The sequence below is a fragment of the Pleurodeles waltl genome, chromosome 3_1, assembly GCF_031143425.1.
Source record: "Pleurodeles waltl isolate 20211129_DDA chromosome 3_1, aPleWal1.hap1.20221129, whole genome shotgun sequence".
NCBI lineage: Eukaryota > Metazoa > Chordata > Amphibia > Caudata > Salamandridae > Pleurodeles > Pleurodeles waltl.
In genome coordinates, this window is record NC_090440.1 from 285,712,925 (window position 1) to 285,725,191 (window position 12,267).

Below are 12,267 nucleotides of genomic sequence, written 5' to 3' on the forward strand. Positions count from 1 at the left end.
AAAGAATTGTAAAAAAAAAAAAAATTGATCTATATCCTTTTGGTGTGTGAACTGCTTTCAAGATTGTGAAGTACATTGTCTTATACACACTCTCACCCTTAACTTCAAGGTGGGTGTGCGTCAGAATTTGCTTCCGACACTATTAGTAGTTTGTCCTAGGCACCCAGAGCGTCGGTGTCGTTATTCTTCTGTTGATTACCAGTATTGTCTTCGCCTGTGCCCGTTTAATTAAGTCCCTAACTTACTTCACACGAGGAGCAGTGTGTGCCTTCCAGTCCACCATGATGTTCCTCTTCGCTATGATGGAGGTCAAATCCATGAATCTGTATTGTTGTCTGGTGGATTTACATCTAGGAAATTGGCACAGTTGTGTCAGTGCAATTACACATTCAGTGATCCCTTTTATAACTTCCTCCAATAGGACTTTATTACAGTGCAGTCCCACCCCATGTGGTAGAAGTTGGCGTGAGGTTGGGTGCATTTGGGGCAAGTTGTAGCAGCTCCAGTGTACATTTTGGCCTTTGTCTGGTTGGGGGTGGGAGGGAAGGGGGCTGTGGTATGTGGTTCTGATATAGGTAATTTACCTGTATGAATTTGTAACAAATGTTCCTTTAAAGTGAGTGCACCTATTTCAGCATGTTCTCCCAAGTGCCATCTGCAGTCACATTGCTAAGTTCTTCTTCCCACTTTTGGTGTTTCTTTTTTCGATAAGGAAAAGTGCAGTGTGTAGGAACGTTAATGTGTGTTTGCAATTGTCAAGGCTAAGGATGTGTGATAGGACGCTTTACACATTCTGGATCCCTAACCAACCACTTTGCTTTGTTGCTGTCACGTGGGTTGCATGTGCCATTAATTCACCCACTGGTAATTCTGTTTCCTAACCTTTAACTTCAAAGGACGTTACACCCCCTCGCCCCTTTTTCATGAGAACAGTTTACCTTTCCTACTCAGTCCGACATTGCTCCAGGTCAGCATATTGGAGTGTTTAGGCAAGCAACTAAATAGCTGGTGGCACCACAGTGGTCTCTCAGCGGCATAAATATTTTTGACCCCGCATTCTTTGTGCAGCAATATCGAAAGACTTGGAGTGGGGTCGGAGGTTCCTTAGGTAATATGATTCTCTGAGGGGTACCTTGAATCCTCCTGGACTGAACCGAAACATCATCTTGCCTATTTCGAGTCTCTTCATTTGAGCCCCCCCCCCCCCCCATCACCTCAACCACAAGATGGCAGTACAGGCTCATATTACACTTTATTCCTTGTTTTTGTTATATTATATGATTTATTAATTGATTTTATTACTCTTTGGGAGTACTTGGAAGATCTGAGCTCTACCTGTTGTACTTTTCATTGTTTGAAAGTTTGTGTGTATTTTGCCTTAATGTGTACATAATTAATGAAAGTGTTATGCAACGCAAAGCTCCTTTATAAGAAATTTAAAACATGTATTCTAAAATTTACTTTCTTTTGTAGTACATTGATAATATAACGGGTTTAAGACGTCTCGTTTCAGGGGCCACCTGACAGACAGGGGCTACTAGACTCAGTTGTTGTAATTGAGATAGTTTGTCACTAGCTTATTTCCTACTGTGGCTTTGCAAACTAGGCAACGTACACTTTGACTCTCTAGGTAGAAAAGGCAAACCAGTCATATGCCTCTCCTGGTCATAATGATAGTGGGGTAGGGAGTGAGAGCTCAAAACTCAACAGTCCCCCACTAGAAGCAACATTGCATTGTGCATCTCAGTGCTTCCCTTTCAAATAAAAAGTAATGTACTCAAATAATAAAGCAGAACTAAATGCTACAAAATTCAATGAAAACGATACACATGGTTGGAAACTAACTTGTGATGCTTTATACCCAATCTTCTCGGTAGCATCCATCCTCATGCAGTGGTATGTAGAACATATCTTCAGTCACCAACACACCAAGTGTTTAAACTGAATAAGGTGCAGGTGGTTCATATGCGCACACTGCTTCAGTATGCATCTCAGTTCAGTATCTCTTTACCCTTTCGCTAGAAAGTCTTGGTGTGCGTGACAAGCTTATCTGTGTATGTTTAGTCTGTTGTCCCTGATGAAGACTTTTCCCTGCGTTTTACATACTGGTTATCTTATTAGGTAGTCCTATGCCCTCAAAGCAGTTTCTCTTCTCCTCCAGGGCTGTGTCAGCAGCCTCCCTCTGGATGAAGTTGATGGGGTCAATCAGTGAGGTAGGGTGAGATCTGCAGTCAACTCTAGTCTTGGGCAGAAGCGTTCTTCCAGGCTTGCTGCAGAGACCGTTGGGCTGGTTTGGCAATAAGAAGCCTTCGACTAAATATTATTACAGTACTTCTGAAGTGATTTCTTCTCTGTCAATAAGGTCAGTGTGTGCTTGCTGGATAGCTCTTAGTGCTTAATAGAAGAGACAAGGAGTGTTCTTTCCCATTGTAAAGTGGAATTTCTTTTGCAGCAAGGACCAGTGTTGAAGGTGTAGGCAATGTTTGATAACAGACTGCAGAGGTACAACACATAGTAATACAAAATTGCAGGTACTAGTAATGTTTTGGCATCATTTCAAACAATGCTGAAATGTAGCTAGTGTTATACTTTTTTTTTTTTTCTGTTTATTTGCAGCCACTGCAAACTTGAAGAACAGTATGTTTGCGAATAAGCGTACTGCTACATCCGAAGTAAATGTAGTTCCCACAAAAATGTCAAAACCAATTGAGGCAGTTAAAGGGAACCGTGTATCCACTACATTGCCTCCGGTACAACCTGCCACAGTGTCAGTGTCCCCATCAACATTAACTTCTTCCAAAGGTAAGTGAAGTTGTGAAATGTATTGCAATTGCAAGTTTATAACTACCACATGTAAAATTGCTGTACAGTTTAAACCTAGGTACCTTTTTTTGCAATGATTTATGTTCAATATTTGCACTCCACTTCAATTGGAATGAAATAATTTTGAAGTACATCCCACGTATGTACTTGTTGTTTTAGGTTCAGGTGCTGGATCCGGCCTAATGAAAAATGGAACATCTATTCCTAGAGCTTGTCCAAAATGCAGTATTCAATTCAGTCTCATAGATCCACTAAAAAACCACATGAAGGTAAATATTGAAACCTTTAAATGTTAACTGTATAGAGAACAATTATGTTGAAAGCTCAAACTCGTAAGACTGATGATGACTACTTAACTTTTGGAGATATTCTAGATTTTCAAATCTCCTTGATGGGAAAGGTATTTTTCAGAAATGTATTTGTACACTTCTTTGCATAAAAATATCTATGCACATAGTTGTGCTAATACTCAAACTTTGTGTTTATTATTTTTTAGTATTGCTGTCCAGATATGATGAACGCTTTCTTTGCTGGAGTGGTAACAACTGAAATCTCAAGTTCACCAAGATATGAAGAAGGAAAGCTGATAATGTTAGTTAGCGATTTTTACTATGGTAAACATGATGGCGATTTGGAACTGGTTAAGCAGGAGCAGAAAACACATACTACTTTCAAATGCTTCAGCTGTGGGAAAGTTCTGAAAAATAATGTGAGGTACGTCTGTTTCTCCATAACTTATATTTACAGTTTTTGCACATTTATTAAACCTCACTTGGAAGCATGCGGGCAATTATTGGTACCATTTGGCATATAAACACATGACCTTGGAGAATAACATAATTTCCAGTACTTTAAGGTAGAAATTCATGACATCTGTAGTGCTGGGATCATGCGTGACACCATGGAATATAGTCTGATAAAGGTGCACCTTCCAATATTTTTCCTTTGTTTTTCCTTTAGTGTTTTAAAAAATAAATGTAGATCGGTAAATACTGTGTGCATTGTGTATTTATGTGTAAGAACAAATACTTTGGGTAGCTTATGTCTAGTACTAGTTCTGTCTGAATTGATAAACATCCTTCCTGTATCCGTGAAATCAAGTAAACACAAGACTCTTTACTGGTGAGAGTCTTGTTGAGTTGCTCATGTAAAAATCAACTCCCTTACTGACCATGCAGACCTTGATGGAAATGAACAGGGTCTTGTCACTGTTGAAAGCAAAGCATATGCGACAACTTTGCCTTATTTTGTTAACAAAAAATACAGTGTATGAGTCATGATCTAAAAACCAGCATTACCTGTATGCATTGTTTTTCTTGTTGCTCTGGTGTTTCGGTTGTACAAGCTGGTATGGATTCCTTTATTAAGGGTTGTGGAATTCCTATTGCCCGTCGCCTGGGACATATTGTTTGAGTTCAAGGGCAACAAGTCTTCATGTTTTTTTTTTGTACTTGGGGCAAGTGGGCCCAGCCCCCTGCAGCACAAACACTTTGGCTGCCAGTTTACAGAGAAGGGAACTGTCTTCAGTTGAGGTAATATTTGTGTCCTTATGTTAATGCTGTTCAAACTTGAATTTATGGTTCATGAATGAAAAGTCTTCTTTATTAGGGGGAGCGCTGTAAAACATTTTAAGGTCACACTTCACTACTGACAGGGGTTCCAGATTTGAAAAAAAAAAAATGTACACATGTTTGAAAAGTTTAACAATATGAGGCTAAATATAATGCTCCCAGAATGCTTTCTGATTAGATGCAAATGTTTTCAGAAGCTTGTAAGCAAGAGTGATGATTTTTTTCTCTCAAAATGAAATGGTAAGAAAAACATGTAAGTAGGAAAAAAAAACGTTTCACCACTATGAAATTTTAGGTGCTGTTTATTTGAATTGTCATTTAGTAAAATGTGTTGACCCATGCTATTATTTCCAAAAAATATTCCTAATGGAAAATCAGTGTAACCATTTTCAACAAGATTACGTGAAGCATGAAAATAAGCAATGGCAAATCCAACCGAGCCAACATTTTTGGTGTGTCTTTTGGTTTTGTCAATGTGTGTCTTGTTTTGACATGGCTTTTGTAACACTTTATTGTTGTGGGAGCTGCCAGGCCCTCACCATTGTAACAAACACTGGTAAAAAGAAAAAAAAGCTTTTGGTCTCCAAAAGCCCACATTGCTACCAGTGGTGTCACAAAAGTGCACCATATGTCTTTGAATTAATTGCTTTCATTAATTTACAAGAAGGTACAGAAGTAGACCAGGAAATAGAACTCCTAGAAAAATATTTGTGAACTGTATTTTAGCACAAGCAGATATGCATGTGTAGCTTTGCTCATGTGAAAATCCATTGAGCGTTTACAAGTTTATTTTCCCTCCAACAGTTCTTTTTTCCCAACCTTGGAGAAACATCTACTTCTGCCATTGTCAGGAGTACATTTCCAACCTTTCACATTATGGGAAAAGAGTAGAGAAGAGCTGGTGAAAATCTTTAAAACATGCAAGTTAGTATGTTTGCCGACATAAAGGCATACCAGCCCTGGAACTATTGCTTATTGCTTCCTCCAGCCCCAGTATGTAGATCTACAGAAAGGTGGCAAACTATGGAATTGCTATAGTAGGGATTGAAATTGCAAGTATTCAAGCCCTGCTATAGTAGTAACCCTGGCATAATCAGAGGGGCTATTATCAGTGCACTTACATAATGAGATTGCTGACATAATTTGTCGCTGCACTACATGGCACCAAAGGGAAAAGTAGATTTTTTAACAAGACAGATCTACAGATTTAAGAAGCAACCTACCCCTCAGGCAAGTAGATATTTTATTAAATCCCACACCCCTGCTTTATTGTCAAGTTGTGGGCTGAAATCCAATTAAAATAAGTGTTTCAGTGCATACACACTTTTCAGTTGTGTATCCTGCTTTTCTTCTATGTCCTGTGTACTATAGGGCATGTAGTACATAGATGCTATAAAGTCAGTTTAAGTAGACCCCCCATTTAGGGGTCACAGGACAGACAAGGGCTCCTGGACTTAGTAGTTGTGGTTGTGATAGTTTTTCACTGGTATCTGTCCTACAGTTGCTTTCCAAACTGGGCACAGTACGCCTCTGCATTTGACTCTCTGGGTAGAAAAGGCAAGCCAGTCATAAGCTTCTGATGATGACAGTGATACTGGTGTGAAGAGCAACAGATCAGAAGTCAACAATCCTCCACTAGACGTAGTATTGCTATGTTCATCCCAGTGCTTATGTTTCATGTATGAATATAGTACTTTAATCACAGAACAAGAGGTTTGCTATCTACTGACCGTCCTTTGTAACCTTTGCTCACAGATGTTAGTAAGTCTACTGTTAAAGCCATCATGGTGCGATGGATTACTTCTTACAGCATGACTGCTAAGCTTTGCGCAGATCATAGTGAGGATTCTCACTTATCAGAGGTAGTGCAATTTTCAGTGACTTCATCCATATGTTCCCTTTAAAGAGCTCATCTTTATTACATTCCATGGGGTGTATTCAGCCTCGTTAGCTGTTCTCGTTTTTGTACGAGTTAAAGGTTGTAACCTTGCTTTCTATCAATCCCTGGAGATTGAAAGGCTGGTTAGAAGAAAGGAGGGGATGTCTTGTTTCATTCTTCTAAACTGGATCTTTCATAGATTTGTATGCTTCAATCACCCTCCACCCCCAGTGTTGATACTGTAACGTAAATAGCAGTGTAATTTCAACACATCATAGGACTTGAACTGTCACGAAAGAACAAAACTTTGACCTATGATTTGACAACTTTGAGTACTATTCTTAAGGCCACCATACCTTAGATTTGTAGCACGCTTTGTGTGTAAAGGGAGTCTCTCTGAGCTGTGCTCAATTTTGTTTGTATAAGGTTTGTGTTTGATTTAATTTTTCTTAAAGATCTTTGACTTTACAAGCCTAGGTACAGCCATCTAATTAGTATAGGTTCCCTCTGGAATGAGGCCAACCATTTCTTACTCCTATGAAATTGACTTTTTCAGGCCTTGTTCCTTTTATGGGAGAAAGAGACTTCATACGGAGGATCTTCATACAGATAGGACTTATTGCCTACATCCATCTAACAAGGCTAAGGACTGCAAAATACGCAGGAATCTTTCAGTACAACCAAAAAGTATAAAGAGGACTGATTGCTGTTGTGGCTGCAAAAATCCAGGTCTATAGATGCCCCTTTCTTAGTGGATGAACCTAATGGCTCATCTCGGGTTCCTAAAATATCTTACTAGAGGGACCATTCAGAGCACAGGTTTGCTTCCAGACCTTCTTCAGATGATGTGCCTTCAACATCCAAAGAAAATCCTGAAAAACGGGGACAAGAAATCTGGTAGGGATCACAGCTCTTCTCCTAATGCAGTACGTGCGACTAAAAGGCTTTAGCCTAAATGTTCTCCTAATCGATCCATATCTGAACCATCAATACCATGTAAAGAAGTCATCACCCCTCCCCTGACCACTTTCTAGATGGCAACCCTTTTGAAAATACAGACACATTAACTTGCTAGGATCTCTTATTTCAGAGAACAGCACTTTTACAATCCTGCTGCCATAGGACAGCTTCCCAAATATGGTTTCAGCTCTTCCACCACTGGTGCTGCTTGATACAGAGGATGCTGAAGATGTCATTTTTACCCTGTCTTTGGCCTAGTGAAGTTATAGGCAAAATGCCAAGCCCTAGATGAGGGGGGGAATCTTGCCATGTAAGTGAATGTGGACGAAGAAGGTAATGGGGTAGTATCCTATCTTTATTTTTCTTCAAAGAGTTGCAGGTATACATATGATAGACTACCCCACAACATAGGGAGCAATATCGTATCAAACGAGTTAGAAAGGGAGAGCAACAAGAAAAAGGAAGAAATAAAAGAAAAATCCCAAAGAAACAACAAGTAAAATCAGATAACCTCTCTAGGGACAGCAGCAGCACCAGTATTTGGACAGATTCAATCACGCTGATAGGTTGCAAGATACAGACCAGAGACGTTGAACAAACCCATCCTCGTTGGGGTTTCATCAGTGCCAGTCTTAAGTCTGACAAATAGTTGCATTCACCAGGTACGTCTTTAGTAGACCCCAAATATCTCTGGACCTGCTCGCCACTGGCAACGTAAAATAGTATAGCTCTAGTTGAACATTACAGTAGACAATGTTTTTAGCCACTTGGCACCTTGCCAAAAGCAAAGCAAGGGATACGAAGGGCAGCAAGTCCTTCCTCACTGCTGCAGCGCATCCTAACCAGGCCGTTTTCAGGGATGATTTTAGGGGTGCGTCAATCATTTCTGAAATCCAGCTAAAACCTTCAGGTCAGTATTTGCTAATGTGTGCAGAGCACCAGGCCAATTGCATAATGTCTGCAATTGGGGCAAGATAGGGGATAGTTCTCTCAGCTGGCTGTAGCAGTATATCCATTCCTTATCAATGAGCCACATCCCCTGGTCAGCTTTCCATTGTATTCTGGCCTGCGGCTTGACAACCATAGCCTCTGTATTGCACATTAGAGGGTTGAGACTAATTGTGAGATGAATTTGCTGTTAGTAGTCCTAGTACGATGTGAGCCGGGGGCTTCTTCAGAAAGGAGGAGTAGGGATATGTACATAGAGCGGGAAGCCTCAGGTACACAAAGGTATCTACTATTAAACAAGCCTCCCCCACCTAGACAGTCAGGGAACATACAGTTTATGAAGATTACGCCCACCTTGTGTACCTCCCATGCTTGGAGCCCATGGAGTATGTGTTTCTTTTTGGTAAGTTGTTTAAACAGATAGTAGTTCGGCTTGATTTGGGTAGTACAGTATCTGATGCTTCAAGCGCTTTTGGATCCAATCTCATGCCCACATTTCACAGTTCACCATTCTGATCCCCATACTGTTAGCTTTGGAGGTAAGAAGGGGGATACAATTGGGTTCAGTGGGTGTACATGTGCTGTGCCACGTTCGACCACCATGTGCGTCATATACAGCTGAGGGTCTAACTAGAAATGGGCGAACTATGTCTGTGTGCAGCTGTAATGTGGTTTAAAATCGAGGCACCCAGCTTGCCCTGTTCACGTAGAGTCTTGCAGGTTTTTGCCGCATCTTGTAAGGTGGAGATGTAGATCTCTGTGGTGTGCTGCCACTTGTCATGTTTATCCAGTGTGACTGCCAATTTTGTCCACCCCTTATGTTAGGTTATGTAGCTTGCCGTCAACAGTAGTGGCGTTGTGTTGTATGTGACACAGCAGTGTTTTCACATCTGGGTAATCTGTCCTCTCAGCAGCCTGGATAGAAGCGACCATTTTGTCTGGGGAGGGGGCTCTTTTTGAGCGCTTCATGTCAATTGTTAGTATGCGAGCCCTGTGATCCACAGCCACTACTGGAATCCTTATATTGCAGCTGATCTCAGCCAGCCACAAGAAGCATTCGAGGCTGAAGAAAGTAAGTTGTTGGTGCCCCCTTAACTGCATAATCCCAGTGCGCCAGAAGAGATCATCCCAAGTAGGTCTTTACTATGCTGCTGCACACTTGTCCCCACTGGAGTGGCAGCGATATGCTCTACAGTCCCTCAGTCGGCACAGTTCAGTCAGGATCCTACAAGCATGGCAGAACCTCTGCACCCCCAGCACGCCCTCTCCTCACTCTGGGCTTGCCCATTTCCGCCAAAGGACCAGATGTAAGTGGCATGCTCCACAGCTGCCACCTGTCTGCTCTGGCACTGCACCCTGCTTAGTTGTTGGTAGTTAGCCACTGTTGGCCCTGGGCAGTGCCATCCAAAACAGCCACTGAAAAGGGTCTGAGGAATGGAGGGGCGACAGCCTGCGTCCCTGCTACTTGCTGGCAAGCTCCTCATTCTTCCCAAGCAGGGAACACACCTCTTCCTCCCCTGCAGTCACAGGAGCAGCACAGGAACTGGGCACTGTATCTCCTCACCTGGCTTGGGAGCATGGATGCTGCCATTTTCTCCAGACCTCTCACGATGATGATTATTGCAGCAGTCACCATCAGCTCACAGCAGGATTTTGAAGAAATTGGTGGGTCTATTCATGTCTAAGCCGTCATCTTGTGTGACAGGATTGCATCAGAGGGCCCTGAGAATGGGAAGATTGCACAGGAACGCCAAGAACAGACACAGGACAACCACACAGCCTTCAAGAATGCCAATGGCAGGCACCACCAACTCATCTGAAACGCCAAAAGAACCACCTTCAAAGAACGCATCGACGACAATGCACACAGCTACAAGGAACTCTTCAGCTTCGTGAAGTAACTCTCCAACCCCGGCTCCAACATCAACATCACGCCATCACAAGACCTCTGCGACTCCCTAGCCACCTTCTTCTATCGCAGGATCGAAGACATCCATGCCAGCTTCAATACCCAGACCCCTCCCCCCGTCAACCACCCAACACCGCAGACTCACCAGCCTGCTGCTCTCCTGGACCCACTTCAACGACACCATCAAAATCATGTACACCATCCACTCTGGCTCACCATCCGACCCCTCCCCTAACTACAGCTTCAACAAAGCGAGCTCCGTCATCGCACCCCAACTCCGGAAGATCATCAACAGTTGCTGTGAGACCGCCACCTTCCCGGATAGCTGGAAACATGCAGAAATCAACACCCTCCTCAAGAAACCCAGTGTGGACCCAAAGGACCATCTCCCTGCTCCCCTTCCAGACAAAAGTAATCGAGAACGTTTTCAACAAACAACTGACCCGTTTCTTTGAGGAGAACACTACTGCGGGCCCATCCCAATCCGGTTTCCGCAGCAACCACAACACCGAAACCGCCCTCATCGCTGCCACCGACGATATCAGGACCATACTTGACAACAGCAAAACTGCGGCCCTTCTCCTCCTGGACTTCTCGGCTGCGTTTGATAGTCTGCCACAACACCCTACGCACATGCCTCAACGACGCAGAGATCAGCGACAGAGCCCTGGACTGAATCACCTCCTTCCTCACCGGCAGTAGTCAGCCACCTCCCTTAATTTTGCTCTGAAGCCACCAAAATCATCAGCGGTGTACCACAGGGATCATCCCTCAGCCCGACCCTCTTCAACGTCTACATGGCGCCGCTCGCAAACATCGCCCTATCTCACAACCTCAAGATCGTCTCATATGCCAACCCAGATGATCCTCTACCTCATCAAGGACCCTGCTACTGCCAAAGCCATCCTCCACGAAGTAATGAAGGCTATCGCCAAATGGATGAAAAACAGCTGCCGGATACTGAATTCCGACAAAACTGAGGTCCTCATCCTTTGCTTCACCCCCCGATGCTTGGGACGACTCCTGGTGGCCTGCCACACTGGGAACCACATGTGGCTGACCTCCTGGTCACTCTGTATCCTCTTCCTAGCGAGTTGCTCTGATGGTGAATCCGATGGTTAGCAAAACGGGGGACCAGGCAGTTACACTCTGTACCTGCCGGTGCCTCTGGGCGAATGCACAGCTGCAGGACAAGTTGAGTCTCTGCAATTTTTCAGGACAGGAGCAGGAATGTAGGCTTTTGCACCAAGTCCACAGCTAGTCCATAGTTCTTGCGTTTTCAGCTCTTCTTTTTCCTTCTTCTTGTGGTCAGTCGAATCTGTGTTCTTGGTGTCAGGGGGCCACCTAAATACTGAATTTAGGGGCATTAAGAGGAATGAAGGGTAGTAGCCAACAGGCTTACATACCCCTGGGGTCACTAAGAACCCCCCCTCCCCCCCCCCCCTCATATTCCCACTTCTTATGGGGAGCACATCAGTCAAACCACCTTAGGGGTGTGACTAGCCTGGGAGATGCAGTACGTCTACTCTATAGCTATTTTCCCACCTCTCCTAGTGGGAAATGGGACTCAGGACCGGGGCCGGCATACCCCGGATCCGGGGGAAGCCAGGGTCTCATATCAAAGGGCGGCACAGGCTTTGAGGACTCCAGACCAGATATGTTGATTTACTAGCCATCCTACTAGAGGAGGTGATAACACTTTATCCAGAGCAGGTATTGTTTCTGGTCTTTGAGAGTGCGGGCTCTCACCTCCGGGTGATGGCAGGCTGGTTGATATCAGTCAGCCAGCATACTAGGAAGACTAGTAGATTTAAAGGGGCACCTGTAAGGTACCATGATCAGTATGTATTTATTAAGATAAGGTGTTTGATACCAAAAACCATAGGCTTCAGTTAAGACATTATGTAGTTGGGTAACCTGTAATGATCAGTGCCCAGTACATACCTTATGGTGGCTTCTCCGTTCTCTTATAATATCTAGTATTCAAACTAGACATCACAGGGGCATATTTACTCATGGATTTGTCTTCACATAAAATATAATGCACAGTGCCTTAGGTTTCTAAGGGCTGCTGTAGGGATGGCTTACATATATTATATGCAGTGACTTTATCGTGCTACACAGCGAGTGTTGCATGTTCTGTTTTCAAACATGGTGTACACTATGCCACTCAGCCT

The 12,267-nt window shown here is 43.3% G+C and overlaps 1 protein-coding gene across 4 annotated transcripts in view; it reads left to right on the forward strand.

Annotated features, from left to right (window-relative positions):
- ZNF280D (zinc finger protein 280D) overlaps positions 1 to 12,267 on the forward strand; it is a 453,315-nt gene that overhangs the window by 120,736 nt on the left and 320,312 nt on the right. For all 4 annotated transcript variants that reach the window (XM_069222418.1, XM_069222414.1, XM_069222417.1 and 1 more), the window contains exons 6-8: positions 2,617 to 2,802; positions 2,983 to 3,092; positions 3,320 to 3,537. In XM_069222418.1, coding sequence (XP_069078519.1) covers positions 2,617 to 2,802; positions 2,983 to 3,092; positions 3,320 to 3,537 — 514 coding nt within the window. The remainder of the gene's footprint in view (positions 1 to 2,616; positions 2,803 to 2,982; positions 3,093 to 3,319; positions 3,538 to 12,267) is intronic.